The sequence below is a fragment of the Medicago truncatula genome, chromosome 8 (genome assembly GCF_003473485.1).
Source record: "Medicago truncatula cultivar Jemalong A17 chromosome 8, MtrunA17r5.0-ANR, whole genome shotgun sequence".
Taxonomy (NCBI): Eukaryota; Viridiplantae; Streptophyta; class Magnoliopsida; order Fabales; family Fabaceae; genus Medicago; species Medicago truncatula.
The window spans coordinates 30,335,311-30,351,223 of record NC_053049.1 but is presented as its reverse complement, the minus strand read 5'-3'; the positions used below and the strand labels follow the sequence as shown (position 1 = coordinate 30,351,223).

The 15,913-nt window shown below is 32.7% G+C and overlaps 2 protein-coding genes across 4 annotated transcripts; both read right to left on the bottom strand.

Moving 5' to 3' along the window:
• Window positions 1–953: 953 nt before the first annotated feature.
• On the bottom strand, window positions 954–3,785 carry LOC11425239 (transcription factor bHLH94). Its single transcript, XM_003628743.4, has 3 exons — window positions 3,044–3,785; window positions 2,112–2,513; window positions 954–1,420 (listed from the first exon to the last, which is right to left on the bottom strand). Exons 1-3 carry the CDS (start codon window positions 3,506–3,508, stop codon window positions 1,319–1,321), a joined length of 969 nt encoding a protein of 322 aa, XP_003628791.2. The 5' UTR covers window positions 3,509–3,785; the 3' UTR covers window positions 954–1,318.
• A 2,240-nt stretch (window positions 3,786–6,025) lies between these two features.
• Window positions 6,026–14,853, bottom strand: LOC11419508 (uncharacterized protein At4g17910). 3 transcript variants are annotated; one of them, XM_024773822.2, is made up of 16 exons: window positions 14,695–14,853; window positions 14,519–14,582; window positions 14,392–14,437; window positions 11,837–11,958; window positions 11,635–11,708; window positions 11,423–11,498; window positions 11,251–11,340; window positions 10,365–10,438; window positions 9,946–10,033; window positions 7,900–8,026; window positions 7,718–7,822; window positions 7,484–7,610; window positions 7,341–7,392; window positions 7,209–7,253; window positions 6,336–6,434; window positions 6,026–6,250 (listed from the first exon to the last, which is right to left on the bottom strand). In XM_024773822.2, exons 1-16 carry the CDS (start codon window positions 14,748–14,750, stop codon window positions 6,098–6,100), a joined length of 1,398 nt encoding a protein of 465 aa, XP_024629590.1. In that variant the 5' UTR covers window positions 14,751–14,853; the 3' UTR covers window positions 6,026–6,097. The 3 variants fall into 3 exon arrangements, with proteins under 3 accessions (XP_024629590.1, XP_039685173.1, XP_039685172.1); XM_039829239.1 differs by lacking the exon at window positions 14,392–14,437 and having other exon boundaries at window positions 6,051–6,250; window positions 14,695–14,763; XM_039829238.1 differs by lacking the exons at window positions 14,392–14,437; window positions 14,519–14,582; window positions 14,695–14,853 and adding an exon at window positions 12,583–12,734 and having other exon boundaries at window positions 6,051–6,250.
• Window positions 14,854–15,913: the final 1,060 nt, after the last annotated feature.

Sequence of the window (15,913 nt, the reverse complement as noted above, 5' to 3'; positions counted from 1 at the left end):
ATGTTTGATGCCGTTGTTGCAGGGAGTTGATGGTATGTGATCAATTTCATGTTAACGATCAATTCATTCATTGCATTGAAGACCTTTAATTAGTTTTAGGATTAATTAGAGGTTGATACACTCGTGTGTTGTTTTTATTTTTGTATCACCCGGTTGAGGTCGACTTAGACTCTTGTGTGGTTTTACTGAGTTAGGTTTATGTCCCTCCTGTTTTATGTATTTTTTTTTCCTTTTTTTTAAATAAAATTGTTGAGCATTTGACAATAATTAGAGTAGGATACCAACTTAATTGAGAGCCTTTTTGTCTCAGATCATTTTGCTCTGGCCTTATAAAAAAAAACAACTTTACGATAATCAACTTACTTATAAACCAAATTCAATTCATTTAAAATCATTTTTCTTGTAAAACTAAATAAACACAATATAAGTTGTAATACCATTAAGTTGAGCACCTAATTTCATGGAAAACCAATTTAATTTATAAACACATAATATAAGTTGTGTTTTTTAGAATTTGAGTTCATTGTAACTCAATACTACATAATCGATTTCTATGATGCAGATTAACCATCACTTATAAACACACTGACATGTCATATTTTATTAAATGTGAGACTCTTAACTCATTCACACGCCTAGGGCTGTTAAACTAGACCTGAAACGTGACTTAGTTAGCTCAATAGCAGGTGACGTTACGGATTATTGATAGCTCGGATATCATGCTTCAATTTAAATTCGATTAATACAATTCTTGTAAACCCAACTTGTAAGGTTAGGATTATTTACCAATTAATTATAAATACAGTATCAAATCATATCTCTTATGATATTCAACTATTGTCAAATCACATCTAAGACATCCCTATAGGGTTTTCCTCTATATAGGGATACCTTTTGTATGCCTCTTTTGCTTAAAAAAGAAAATCATTTCTCAATCATTAAAAGAAGAGATATATTCAAAAACCAGAAAATATTATTAGAAAATTATGTCATAGATGATTATCACTACAAAATGACCTTCATACTGGGCCATTGAAGAGGACAATACAACTATAAACTGCACACAAGATAAACTATGTCAGCATTTTTTACCATTAGGTTCCAACCCTAATTTCTCGACTATTTATGGAAACCATATTCCCAAACAAGTTGTATATACTTGTAGGAACAAAGCACAACCAACAGCTACTATAGTCTATAGTTAAAATCAACAAATAACACATCAACTCAACATCAAACTAACAAACCAAAAACTCAAGCCATTTGCATATATTATTTTCCTTTCACTCTCTCTCTAGATGCTAGTTGCACCCTCACATTAACAGCAAGTTAGTGAAGCTTCTTCCTCAATTCTTCCAAGTAAATGGTGAACTGCTGTTGCAATTCCATCTACTGATCCAAGTTGGAATCCTTCTTCAACCTTCATATACATAAATAAATAAATAAATAATTTAGCACACCATATATATACTATAGCTAAATATATCTCTGAATTTTCATAATTTATACATCATAGTTTTGTCCAATAATAAGATTCATATATTCTTCTAAAAAAAATAATAAGATTCATATATTTTTTCACATTTCCATTACAATAAAAAGTAACAAAATTTAGAAACATCAAATTAAATTAGATATAAATTAGAGAGATTTTGTTGTTTTCGGTCTCTAGTTTCTGTTATTCATCACTACTTAAAAAATATTATTACTGAAAAAAATTAGAGATGGGAAAAAATATATCTCTAATTCATTTGTGACAAAATTTGCAGTGAATTTCATATTTTTCTTCTCTAAATTTCTCTTGCTAATATGAGTTCTTCTAATAGAGATTAATTCATTTTATAGTATACTCCTAGATAGAGTTGAAATATAATTAGAGATACTCTCTCCGGTCACTATTATAAGCAAAAAAAAATTAGGTATGTGTTTGGTCTATAATTTGGTTTATATTATAGACCTAATACATGAATTAAGCAATGAATCTAAAAGGTTCATTTTTGCTTATAATGGTGATCGGAGGGAGTAGAGTAGAAGTACAATCAGAGATACCAAATTAGAGATAGAAATATAATTACTATCATATCAAATAAAGGATCAATATAATTGCATACCTTGGCACTGATAGAGTAGAACACCAAAGGTTGTATGGTAGTGACATTGAGATGTAGGATACTAAGGAAGAGTCTTTGAAAACCAGCCACTAATTTAGTTAGTTGTCCTGGTCTTGTCCTAGTGAGAATTCTAAGGTTTGCATGAGTCTCGATCAATGTAACCTCGATATCAGCTATGGCAGCTTTGGTCTTGGATGTGTATTTGTTAGGTGTTTGGGACCATGTATATTGAGGATACACAAAAAATTGTGCAAAAGGTGGTTTTGATATTGCCATGTCTTCATTGTTTTGTGTTACTTCTTGTTGTACAAGTTGTAACTTTCTAGCTTCAAGTGATTGCAAGAGATGCTCTAACTCCTTCACAAACTCTATGGCACCACCTACTATTGAGGCTTGGTCACCCTATAACAAAACAAAAAAATTCATGTTAATTAATTGAACTAATAGTTCTATTTAGAACATGTTTTTAAAGCATGCATGTTTGTTTTAAAAAGTTTCACTTATTTAATACAAATTGATAGTTATAAAAAAAAAAAAAATTGCTTTAGTAAAAAAAAAAATCTACGCTAACATAATTTCAACTGCGACAATCAAAGATCATAATGCAACCCTAGATGTGAGCACGACTATGATTTAAAACCTTGTTTATTTGTTGTATAAAATTTAATCTTAGTTTGCTTCTTTACTTGATAAGAACATTATCCTTAGCATATTTGTGCATGTTTTGGATCCACACCTCATTGATAATCATAAAGTGTTAAATACTATTTTATTGTAGTACTTCATCTTTGTCATGCTCAACATTACCTAGAAAAGAATCTATCTCTCCATCTTTGCTATTAAGGGAAATAACACAATAGAGATTTGTGAAAAATGCTAACAACAATAAATGAAGTACAATAAAAAGTGTGATAATATAAAAGAAAACAAACCCTTTGAACATAGGATTCAGGCATGAGTGAACGAAGTACAGCAAGATGTTCATTCATTTGTTTTCTACGGTTTCTTTCAACAGTAATATGTGTGATTCTTTGTGTCTCAGCTTCTTCTTTGTTCTTACAAACTCTTGGTTTTCTCCTCCTCTTTTTCCTTTGCACCACTTGAGGATTATTCATTGTTTCTTCTTGTTCCATAGATTGTCTTTTTCTACTATTCATCATAGAACAGTTACTTTGATCAAATATTGCAGCATCTGCTTCATGATGTGCTTGTTCATGATCATAGTTCATTGTATTTTCCAAGAAACTAGACTCATTTGTAGTATCAATAAGGTTACTACTAAATGAAGTTGCAGAAATTGTGTCATAGATAATGAAGTTTGAATTTGAAAACTCATTGCATGATGATGAAAGAGTTTCCAAAGCCATTGTATTATCACAAGAATTTTCAATCTTCATGTCTTCATTTATAGCAAAATATCACTGTATTATATATAAGAGTTGATGATGAAAAATGAAATATTAGAAAAAAGGATATATAAACCACGTGAGAAGGTGCAGAAAAGGTGTAGTGCTTTTCAGAAATCAGAAAGGTGTACTTAGTAAAACGAAAACACACTCTCTTTTTTTCCTTACACCTTCTTTGATATGCTTTGGTTTCTTCCCTTCCTAATTTCGTAGATGCTGTCACACCCTTATGCCAATGAACAGAGAGAGAGAGAGAGTGGGAGAGAGAGAGAGAGAGAGAGAGAGAGAGAGTGGACCCAAATCTATATAGAAATAAGCATAAAAACAACATAACAAGCTGTGTAATAGCTACACCTCACATTCAAATCTGTGTTGGAGTTTGTAGGAAATATAATCAAATCAAATGGCTCTTGTACCTAAGATTCTCTTATACTAAATTAATTAATTGATTAAAATTTTGTTTATTATAGAAAAGAAAGAAGAATAAAAACTACAGTATGTTGCATCATGGTACTAAAATTTTATCAACAATTTTTTTGTTAAATAATCTAGTGGTTAAAAGTTCATCTATTAACGTAAATAAGTAGGAAATCCAAGGTTCGAACTACGGCTCATGCATATTGCAGCGTTTGTGTCAACTGAGGTACGATTAGAGGAACATCAATAATTGGTTGTTAATGATAATCTTATGGTAGATATTGATCAAGGTACATATTATTAGTTTTTATTGACAGTAAGGTACATTATTAGTTAAGATGCTGCTATCCCCATCCTCCTATTAAAAAACTTCTGATATTTTCAGAAATACACATCCAAATTAACTGTACTTTGTTTAGAAGTATGCATTTGAATTATGCAAATTATTGGTGCTTGATTAATATATTGGAAAAGATAGTAATAAGTAATAAGGTTTATTCTGATTGGGTTTGAGGGGAAATAAATCCAAATCAGTTAAGAAGCTTTAATCAATTCAGGTTTAATAGTTTTTTGGACATATGAACCAACCTAATAGGTCAAAGTGGAGTTGAAGTTTTTTTAAGGAAAAAAATCCATAAAAAGTAAAATAAAATCTACAAAGCTAAAACTATAATAACTACAAAAAATATTGAATGCGTAGTCTAATTTTTCAAATGGGATTTGCAGGTTAGTTCAGACTCCAACTATTTGCTCTTTTACCTAATCAACAGCATACTTACCTCGTTTTAATCTTGTGAATTTACTCGAGTTAATTAGTGCATGTTTTGATTGATGGTGAATTAGACAAATCAAAGCATGTCATTGTAATTTTGATAAAAAAATAAAATCGCTTTTTAGAGCTTCAACAAAATTATGCTATGCACCATAATTTCATCAAATCCGCTGTAAATGCAAAAGAGGCACTTGGAACTTCCTCATTGTAATCAAAGAAAAATACTTCAATAATATGATGTTTTGGTGTCCTGTGGATGAAAATAAATATATGGTAACCCTACTTCAAGCAGTGAAATTCCATTTATTACTTTAATTGTAGCCTAATTTTATAAACAACAGAAAATTGTAACCTAGGCTACACCTACCAACTAAGCTAGATACTCCCCTTTGATGTCAAATCAAACCGTTTAGAAACACTGTAACGGCTTGATTCATCAGAAACTTGATAAGAAAAATCTTCCATAGTCAACAATTTCAAACACGTGACATTGCAAAGTACACCAAATTTTCATGATATATATTCACATATTTATAAGTTTACTATAACATAAATTAAATCCAAGAATTAAACTTAAAACTAACTGGTTTATTTCACAATTTCTAATGTGGTCTTTTCTCTAACTTCATTGGATGTATAAAAAACATTTGTATAAACAATTTTTATGTGATCTTTTGTGCATATATGCTCTCTACCTCGTTATGCATGATTTTTAATATAAAAAAAATGAAGATATCACAAACACCAGAATTTAGCATTATGTGACGATGAGGACACATAAAAGGACAGAAATGGAGCTAGGACCATGGTCCAATCTGTCAGATTCTGCTGGATTAACCATGTGAATGTATGTAAGCTATCCCTTCTTGAAAAAGCACATAGCATGCAGGTCCTCATCACTTCAGCTATATACTCAGAATTCAGATCCCCATAATTCATTTTTCATCCTTTCTTTTCACCTTCTTTCTGTTGTCCCTATAACATTGATGCTTCTTTTAACCCCTACCTCATTTCACTATTTCACTGTTCAGTGTAAAGTGTTGAAACTACTAAAAGGAAGCTATAAACCAACTATGTATGAAAATGAAACATATCAAACATATAAAAACACCAAAGTATGAGTTGTAAGTTGCATTTTCTCAGAGTGGTCAATCACTTTCCATTACATGTGCAGTGCAGGGAAAAGGTAATCCGTTTTTTTTGTGGTCAACAAGATGATTATTTGTCCTTGATATGAAATGTCATTAAGATGAGATTTGTCATTTTACTACCAATCATAATTGCCACACGTGTTCTAGATTTAACAGATGATAAATAAATTAATAAAATCTTATATTTATAATAAACAAGGACAAATAATACAACAGATCTCAACATATCAAATAGCTTCTTCACCAAAATTTTAACTTTATATCAAAATAATCAGCAATTCCAATCACAGTTGATAAAATATAAGCATAGACAAGCAAGATAAAAACAGATGTGGTCGATGAAGCAGACAGGGTATCAACAGACAAGTTTACCAACCCAGTGAGAAGATTTGCCTGCATAAAATTATTAAGGAAATTATAAAATGAAATCAAGATAGAGAAGGCATATATAATAATCGTCGAGGAATATATTGTTTACCAGAAGAAATGTAGCGAGTAAGTTCCGATTAAATGCTTCTTCAAGTACTGAAGTTTTACTTCCAGGAATAAGATCGGCCAGTGTTAGAATTGACAATAGCTGAAAAAGAGTGACATTCAGATTAAATACTCGAATCAAATCCAAAATCAGATGTCAAATTAACAATTACAATGTCGGATATAGCTCAAGTATGCAATGCTGCAAAATTAAGATTATAGTAGTGATTGAGAAATCCATAGGATTAAACTTAGACCAAGTTTCTTGTCCAAGTTTTCAATTCAAACAATGACTTGTGGATTTTTTTTCCTGACATTAAATAGCCTCCATTGAGAATAAGTTTCTGAATTAGAATAAGATATTTATACAAGTCGTTGTTTGATTTGAAAACTAAACAGCAACAATGATATAAGAAATTAAGAGATTAATATCTATGCACTGACACTTTAAAACATTTTAACACGTGTGTCACATCAAATTACACCAAGATTCACTTTATCTCCTCAAATATCTACATGTTGAGATATGATTGGATGCATGTGTCGAAATGTTTACACTTATTTTTTATCAGTAGGTATCAAAGTCAATACCCTGAAGTATACAACACTCACATACCCTGCGCACCAATCACTGACCGTGTATAAAAATAATTCTAAGAAACTAATCTATGTTTTTTCAAATTTAACAAGTCATTACTGCACTACGTATGTCAGATTATTACAAAAATATTCAATTGAATAAATATAATTTAAAACACTAAACAAGATAGAGCCAACAAAAGAATCCTAAAGTGGCAACTACAATATAAGCTACAAACCATCACAATTTATTAAACACTGATCCAATGAACAGAACAGAGGTGAGAGAGATAGTGACCTGTAGATTGTCAGCCAACACCATAGTAACATATGGCAGGTTGCACTGCACAAATTATCAACAATTAGTGTTCATCCATTGGTGCCAAAAGAAACCCCTTCGAGTAAGAAACTATAACATGGTGAGACATACCGTTCTCCGTGAAGTTCTTTCCACAAGCCTATCTAGAAGCACAGTTAATAACCTGACTCGGGCATCATGAAAAAGGTATAAGCTTAATTCTGTAGACTTCATTCAAAAGGATAAATAAGTTAGGGATTAAGCTTTTCTTTTACCAGAACAGGATTGATAGAACCCAAACTCTCATCCGAAAGCATCTGCTACTCTTAAAAGCAGTAGAATGGCTTCCAAAGAGAAGATAGTTTCCTATTTGAACACCAATAAGGTACATACCCCAATATCCTGTAGGAAAAAAGATGTTTGTAACAAATACCATGTATCAGAAGTAAAATGCATCAGACATGAAATTGTATTATGATGATTGAACAACGCAAGGTCGCAATTCTTACCAAATATGCTAAAAATCCCCTCCTTGTTTTGACTTATGATATCTGTTCCTCTTTCGTTTGAAAGCAAATAATGATTTAAACCATGCATCAAACAGAACTGGTACCCTTCAAATCATAGATTCAATTTTATAAGAAAATCAGATTTCAGAAAAGATGACAAGGATGAGAAAGAATAAAAGTACCTACTAGGACAAGTGATCCAAAAACTCCAGAATATTGTGGAGGAATGTTAATAACGGATGTAAGGATCGAGATAGCAGCAAGCGTGAAGAAGAAATTCCAATGCACACCATATTCAGCCAAATGCACCTATTCGAGGAAAAACAATTACTAGCTTCCTTGAGAAAATCGTGAATTAGACAATTATAACTCAATGTGTACTTGTTCAAAAAAAACTTAATGTGTAAAGAATGAGAAGGAAAATATATTATTGGCTTCCTAAAAATTGACTTGAATTATCTCCGACCCACAATATAACATTAGTCACTTAGGGAACAACCGGTCTATCAGTGGATGGGGCTTGGGCCAGTTCAGAACACTAATATTTGTCATTCCAAAAGAAGAAAAAACACATTAGCCTACAAGTTTGAAGATGGTGCGGAAAAAAAGGTTTTTTCTTCATTATCTCTCTTTTCTTTAAAAAAAATCAGTCCATAGTTTTCTTCTTGACCATTTTGCAAGCTTAAATATATATATGTGAATTTAAATTCATCAAAATTGTGTACAGTCTTCCTAATTCAAAGTAATAAAACGTCCGCAAACTCAGTTATTCTGTTAATCAACAAGATGAAATTCGTAGGGCTAATTTAAAGTTGGGACCTTATCAATTTTTAAGAAAGCACTGTTGTCAATGTAGGGATTTAACTTCCGATGTGGTTTGTTTAGAGCAAGGGGGTGTAGGTTGATCAAGTAGGATGTGAGGCGAATGAGTTTATGTTCTAATAATTCATGAAGAACATGGGCAACAAAGGAGGGGTGTGGCAAGGTAGGAAAAGAGGAGTGGAGGGGAACCACAGACGGACTTGGGGGGAAGGGTTGGGGAGAAGACCATTTTACCCCTCTAACCAGTGCTTTAATCTTATCGGTTTATTTAAAAAATATGTAGATCTTACAGTTCCAATGTTATTTCCACTGATGCATCCCTTTCTAGATGGTACAACTTTCCTAGTAACAATAGTAATCAACTATGAAAGCATATATAAATGCCAAGTCTTCTGAGTGCTGATTACTCGAGCATTTCTAAAATCTCTTAGTCTAAGCTCTTACGGTCTCAATGTCTAAGCTTGTATAGTTTCAACTCCACCAAGACCTAGTACTACGAGTAAATACTAAAATGAAATATTCCTGCACAATACAATAAAGATGGAATTTCATTTATAACTCCACTATGTTTGGTTTAAGAGAAATATCAAAGAGAGATTGAGGGAAGAGAGTAAGGAGAGAAAATACACTCTTTCTCTTGTTTGGCGCACCCTAGAAATAGGAGAGAGTGACTAAGTGAGCATGGGGCCCACAACTTTTTTCTTCTTCTCAATCATGAGAAGAAAGGGGGAGAGAGCTATAATTTTTTTACTATTTCATTATATGCCCATGCTTTGGTAGCTGCGCCAAATGAAAAACGATCATATATAACGTTCACAATAACCTTAACCAGATTAATAATTAAATTAATTATCTTAAATCATTTAATAAAAGTTAGAATATTAGTTTCATCAAAAAAAGATAGAATATTAGTTAATTGATAAAAAAATAAACTGTATACTTTTAATAAATTAACGAATGAATTAAAATTAAATTAATTTTGTTAGAATTTTTTAATTTAGGGGTATTTTATTTTCGTACATTATCAACATTTCTCTCTTCTCTATTTCTGTCCTCTTTATCTTATACCAAACAATTCATCAAATCTACTCTATTTTTCACTCTTTTCAAATTCTCTCTTACCTATTTCTCTCTTCACAACTTCTCTTTCAAAAGTTTTTGCAAACAAAAAAAAAAGCCCCAATCAAACCATCATGAATGGCATCAGAGTTGATAGGAAAACAAACCATAGGGGTCAGATTATTATAGTCTTGGAAAACTACATCATTTAACATGTGGGATTAAACATAGAGTTGATAGAAATTTCAAAAACACATGTGCGATTATACTTGTTAAAGTTTAATAAGATGCATGTCGAAATGTTTGTTGACACAAATTTCTAAGAATCTCAATGAGTATAATCCTACCTGATAATCCACACCAGTTGTTGTAACAAGTCGAAAAAATCCTAAGAAGATAAGTGGACTAGATGAAACTATTGCAGTCTTCCAATTTCTGAAGCAAGCAAGAAATGATGTTATAAGAGGAAACTAGAATACAATATTTGCAAGTTCATTCAAAAAGACGTCAATGTCATTACAGATCAGGTAAATAGAATTAGGAAAAAAGCAAGTTAATTTTCAAAAGCCTAACAGCATGTTCATGTTAATAATGCTTCTTTGCCTATTGTATGAGCTAGTTGAAAATTCCCCAAAGTATTACCATTAGAAAACTATCAAACTCAACAAACAAGGTGTTTCTACATCTAAGTAAATGTGATTATTCTATTTCAGTAAACATACTAACACAACTAATTTCTAAGAGTTCATTGTGTAGACATACTTACACAGAAGCAACATTCCGTGCTTGCCGAGAAACTAGTGAATTTGCTAAAACAAATGCTCCAACTCCAAGATCCATCTGCAAGGCAGAAGTAATTTCTAATCTCAACAGAACAATCAAAGTATTGACTATACATCTTGTTAGCAACATAAATTAATGCATCAAATAGTATGTACAGACTAGAGTCCATAAAACAGTTGGAGAGAAACAGAGATCAAAATTGTAACTTCATATAATCAACAAATAGAAGTAATTTACAGCCGTTCAAAATAAAAATTTACAAGTGATAAGTAATATAGTATACTGAAGTGCACTATAGTGGACGACGAGAAACCCCTATGTCAAAACCAAATACACAGAAATTGAATGCATAGGTTAAAAGAGGCCTCGAATCCCTTCAGATAAATTAACCTTGCTAAAGAGTGAACTGGAGTCCATAGAGACAATGCTCCCCCAAATAACCTGCTTTAATGAGGAGGAGGGAATTTTTTATTTTTTTTTGAAGAAGCAGGGGAGAGAGAGGGAAATGTTTGTATAGACTCTGGCATTATAATATAAGTTCGAACCAAGAAAATTGGGAACCTACATCCCCTCCCCTTGACTTCTAAAAATACTTTTAACAAAATTTAAAACTATTTTTTTCATTGATAAACAGAAATATATGCCATGAAAAATTGCCTGATATCATTTAATATTTCAAACTTAAAATACCTTCATGAAAGAAGGAATTTGACCATCAAAACTACTTCGCAAGGTAATCAATCACCCTGTTGTTGGATTAGTATAGCAAATAAAATATTTAATATGAAATTTTTCAAACATTCTCAAGTAAGACGTGTCTTTCCAATTTTCCATTTTCTTTTGAATTAAGAATTGTCAAAGAATCCTACCAAACTAGCTCCATATGTTTCGGTCTTCGCATATCTTCTAGGAAATATTCTGAAATCAACAGCCAAGATGCACAAGACTGTTATAATCATCTGCAAAAATAACTTGTATCAACATAATAGCATAACAAGATCAAAATAGTCGAATAAAGAACTCTATAGTCACACTTCATACCACAATAACCCTGTAGGAAGTAATATATGCCCTAACAGAATTGGGCTCTCCTAAATCAGGTGATGAACCTCCAGGCCTGCAGTTAAGTGTATGGAAGTCAGCCATTACCCGCTTCAAAATTTGGCTCGTGTGAAACTTAATGCCTAACTTATTTTTTTCCATAAAAGTTTATATCCTTTTACAAAGTATGTTAAACAAAGTTGAACAATTACCTCTTCACTGCAATATAAAGCAATGTTACGATTGTGAACAAACTTGCGAAGATATAGCTCCAGTCAGCAAGTACCTATCACCAAGTTCATTGAACCAATTAGCAACATAGCTTGTCATGTACTCCTCCCACCCAACAACAACAAAAGAGAAAATCAACTTTCAAGTGTTAGCAAAATATTTGATGCTACCGAGAGCACTTACAGTGAAAAATAAGAGCATAGGAACAACGATGACAAGAAAATCCAAAGTCAATGTAGCTAGGTGAGCTTTGAAACTCCTATGCTCAGATGGTGGATCATCGTTTTTCTTCTTCAGGGAGTCACCTATAAGTAAAAAGAGCGAAGAATAGGACTTTAGGCTCTGTTTGGGTAAGCAACTTAATTAAGTGTTTATAGTATAAACGCTTATCATTTAAGTGCTTATGTATACAGTGTGGGCCTGTTTGGAGTAGCTTATTTATTATCATAAGTTTTGTGAGACTATTTGGGAGAACTTATGAAAACAGTTTATGACATGATTATAAGTTGCGTTCAGCTTATTTTCATAAGCTCTCCAAAATAGCTTATGAAAACCACTTATAGTTAACATGAAAATAATTGAAACTTTATTTTATATTTTGCAATAGAAATAGTTTATACATAAGCTCTTATCATTTTTTTAGAAACGGCAAATTTTATTCACGACAAGTGTGTGCAAGAAGCACACAAAAAACTCGCGGCTAGAAAACAAACAGAATTACAAAGGGCTCAGATAATAACAGAAATCCCCAAACCACCACAAAACCACCAAAAACACACTAAACACAACACAGAGGTGGAAAACAACAGGAACTAAAGCGCAAATAGCAGGAAAACAAAAAACAGATCAGCACTGGAACAAAATAATGAGGCTGCCATATGCAAAACTGCACAAAACCAGCACGGGTCACCGCAATATAAACAGCATACCCCAGCCTCAAACTTGTTACTGCTAAAACCGCTGAACACCTCCTCATTACCGTAAGAGGCACGCTTTTGGATTCCAACTTCACTCGTAGAACAAACACGCCGGCACCTTCAAACGGCTAAGAAACCATCTCCACGACATAACCTTCACAGCCTCCACCGTATCCTCCACCCGATAAACCGCATTTTTGAAAATTCGGTCATTTCTCACCCTCCATAAATTCCACACTACGGCGTGCCAAATCAACCGGAATCCCTTACGGATCTTATTACTCCCTGCTGCCACATTCCAATCCTCCCACAGCAGAAACAAATTGATCGGAAGCTCCAAGGTCATCTCTAACACCTCAGCACCCCATTCCACCCCTCCTTAGCAAAGGAGCATTGAATGAAAAGTGACTTGCCGACTCCGGATTCCCCTCACACAGAACACAATTCACCGAATCGTCCAGAGGTAGGACTTGCCTATGCCGAAGGTTAACTTTCGTCGGAATCCTGTCATGAAACAACTTCCAAGAAAAGACAACCAGTTTTGACGGAGCTGGGCTTTTCCAAATGTGAGTAAACACCCTCCTATGCTCAACCGAGACCGTGGTTTCCGCTAGCAACAACTCCAACTTCTTATACATAGATTTCACTGAGAACACCCCGTTACCCTCCAATCTCCACCACCAAATACCATCTTCTATAGAGCCTCTGAAACTCTCCAAATCTTCTAATAATTCCGACAGTAACTCATTCTCCCAAACAAAAAGGGGGCGCCTCCAAAGAAAGGTCCAATTGGTATCCATTGAGTTGATCGCCCCCACGTCTCCAACCATCGCCTCTTTTTGGGTAGAAAGCGAGAAGAGTCTAGGGTATTTCTCCCAGAACGAAATCTCTCCCCTCCAAGCTACATCCCAAAAACTCGTGTTCACACCATTCCTAACCTCTCTAGTAAGTTCGGAATTAAACCAATTTGACACATCCAACCTCACTAAATCCCCCCACCACCTCGAGACGTTTGCCGGCCACATATACTCATCACTCACCACCAAACCAACACAAGAATTTCCATATTTCTCAACCAACACATCTTTCCAAAGCGCATGCCCATCTTGAATTAGTCTCCATTTCCACTTCGCAAGTAAACTCCAATTAACCACCCTAACATCTCTCACCCCCAAACCACCCTCCTCCTTTGGTGTACAAACCACACTCCACTTCACCCAATTAATCTTGCATAAGCTCTTATCATGATAAGCACTTACTCCCTCCGTCCTGATTTATAAGCAAAAAACACTAATTCACACTTATTAAGAAAACTAACACTTAGTGATTTGAGGTATAATTTTTTGTGTTCTCCTTGGAATAAGTTTCATGGAAAGATGTAAAAATAATTCTCATTGGTTAAAAATTATGGAGAAAATAAAAAGGAGAACAAATTAAATGCAACTTGCATTTAATTTTACATTGGAAAAGATGATTTGTTTGAAAAAACATAAAAATAGCATAAAAGTTGGTCTTTTTTGTTTATATTTTGAGACAAAGAAAATGATATTTTTTTGCTTATATTTTAGGACGGAAGGAGTATGTTATAAGCTGCAAATAAGTTGTTTATCCAAACAAACAAGTTACAAAAGATAAAATAAGTCAACCTATTTCATGTAAGCTATAAGCTATTATCCCCCACAAAAATCCCCAAGCAGAATTCAAAATTAAATGTTACAATTAAGCATAAAACAAAATGAAAAATGTTGGATTTGGGTGTCATGAACTAACCAAAATAATTGTTCATTAAAAAATTAAAAAAGTGCTTTATAAGGGACTAACCATTTATAGGAACTGAGGTGAAAGAGTGCCGAATAAGCACCAAAATCTATTAAGAGGAACAGAAAATAAGCATTGATCATAATTCACGTTATAATTAAGCTGAGATTATAATTGAGAATTCACTTACAGGGATAGTTACTGTAAGAGCCACGATTTCGAACAAAGAGGATCCGGTCAAATTGCTAACGAATCTGCAAAATTAACAGAATTAATTAACGATGAAAAATTGAAACATTGGTAATTGTTACGATTATAATTATGATTAAAGATGAAGATAGAGAGAGTGGTAAGTAAGTAAGTAACTGTTCTTTGAGATGCTTGTTGGGGTTGAAGGAGGGTTTGGGGAGAGGTGTATCCATGGTTGAGCACTGCCACCCAAGCAGAGAACAGTGTGTTCAAATCAACCAACCCTTTTTATGGTGGGTTTGGTTAGTTTAGTAAATCCTTTTAGTTCGTTGGTCACTCGAGTTCAATCTCCTTGATTTGATTTTTGGTCAAACCAGAAAAAATAAGGTAATTTAAATATTATTTTTTTTAAGGGAGGTAATTTAAATATGTTTTTTATCCTTATAAAATATATTAACTTTTCGTTTTAATCCTTCTAAAATTTTCCTTCAGCTTTTAATCTCTATAAAATTTTCAATCACTGTTTTTTGTCCTTATTTTTAAGTAAATTTTTGTATTTTTTTAATTAAATTGTGCAAAAATTTATGGAATATTGTAAAAATCACTCCAAAAAAAAATTAGAATTTTTTAACAAAACATGAATTAAATATGAATTATTTACCGTCAAAAATATAAAAAATTCATATTTAATTCATGTTTTGGTAAAAATTTCTAAATTTTTTTGGAAAGGTCCTTATAATATTATACATTTTTCCTGAAAATTTTATTAAAAAATATGAATTCTACGTATGAGTTTACTTTAAACGAGGGACCAAAAGTAAAGATTGAAAATTTTATAAGGACTAATGTTAAAGGAAAATTTTAAAGGCGCTAAAAAGAAAAGTTGATATATTTATAGAGACTAAAAACATAGTTAACCCTTTATTTTTTTATCTTTCAATTTCATCGAGTTTACTTGAACTCCTTACACTCATATTGGTGACAAAATTATAAAAGGGTACTAAAAATTGAAATGTTAACGAATGCTCCAGGACACTTTTAAAGAAAAGTAGTAAATAATTATGAAAAAGTGTGTAATCAATACACTAGGAATCGAAACATTTGACTTTTTTTTAAAATAAATTCTTATTGTCCTCGTGAGCTTAGCTCAGTTGGTAAGGACAGTGCATAATATATGCAAGGTCCGGGGTTCGAACCTCGAACACTACAAAAAAAAAGACTCAAAACATCATTTGGTCCCTTAACTTTTTTTTTTTAAGAAGCTAAATTAGTCCATCCAAATTGACACTAGAGGGAATCGAACCTGAGACCTTGAGGAGGAGCACACTCCCAAGTCCCAAGCCTATACCACGAGGGCAACCCAAATGGGTTATTTGATCCTTTAACTTATTTTTGG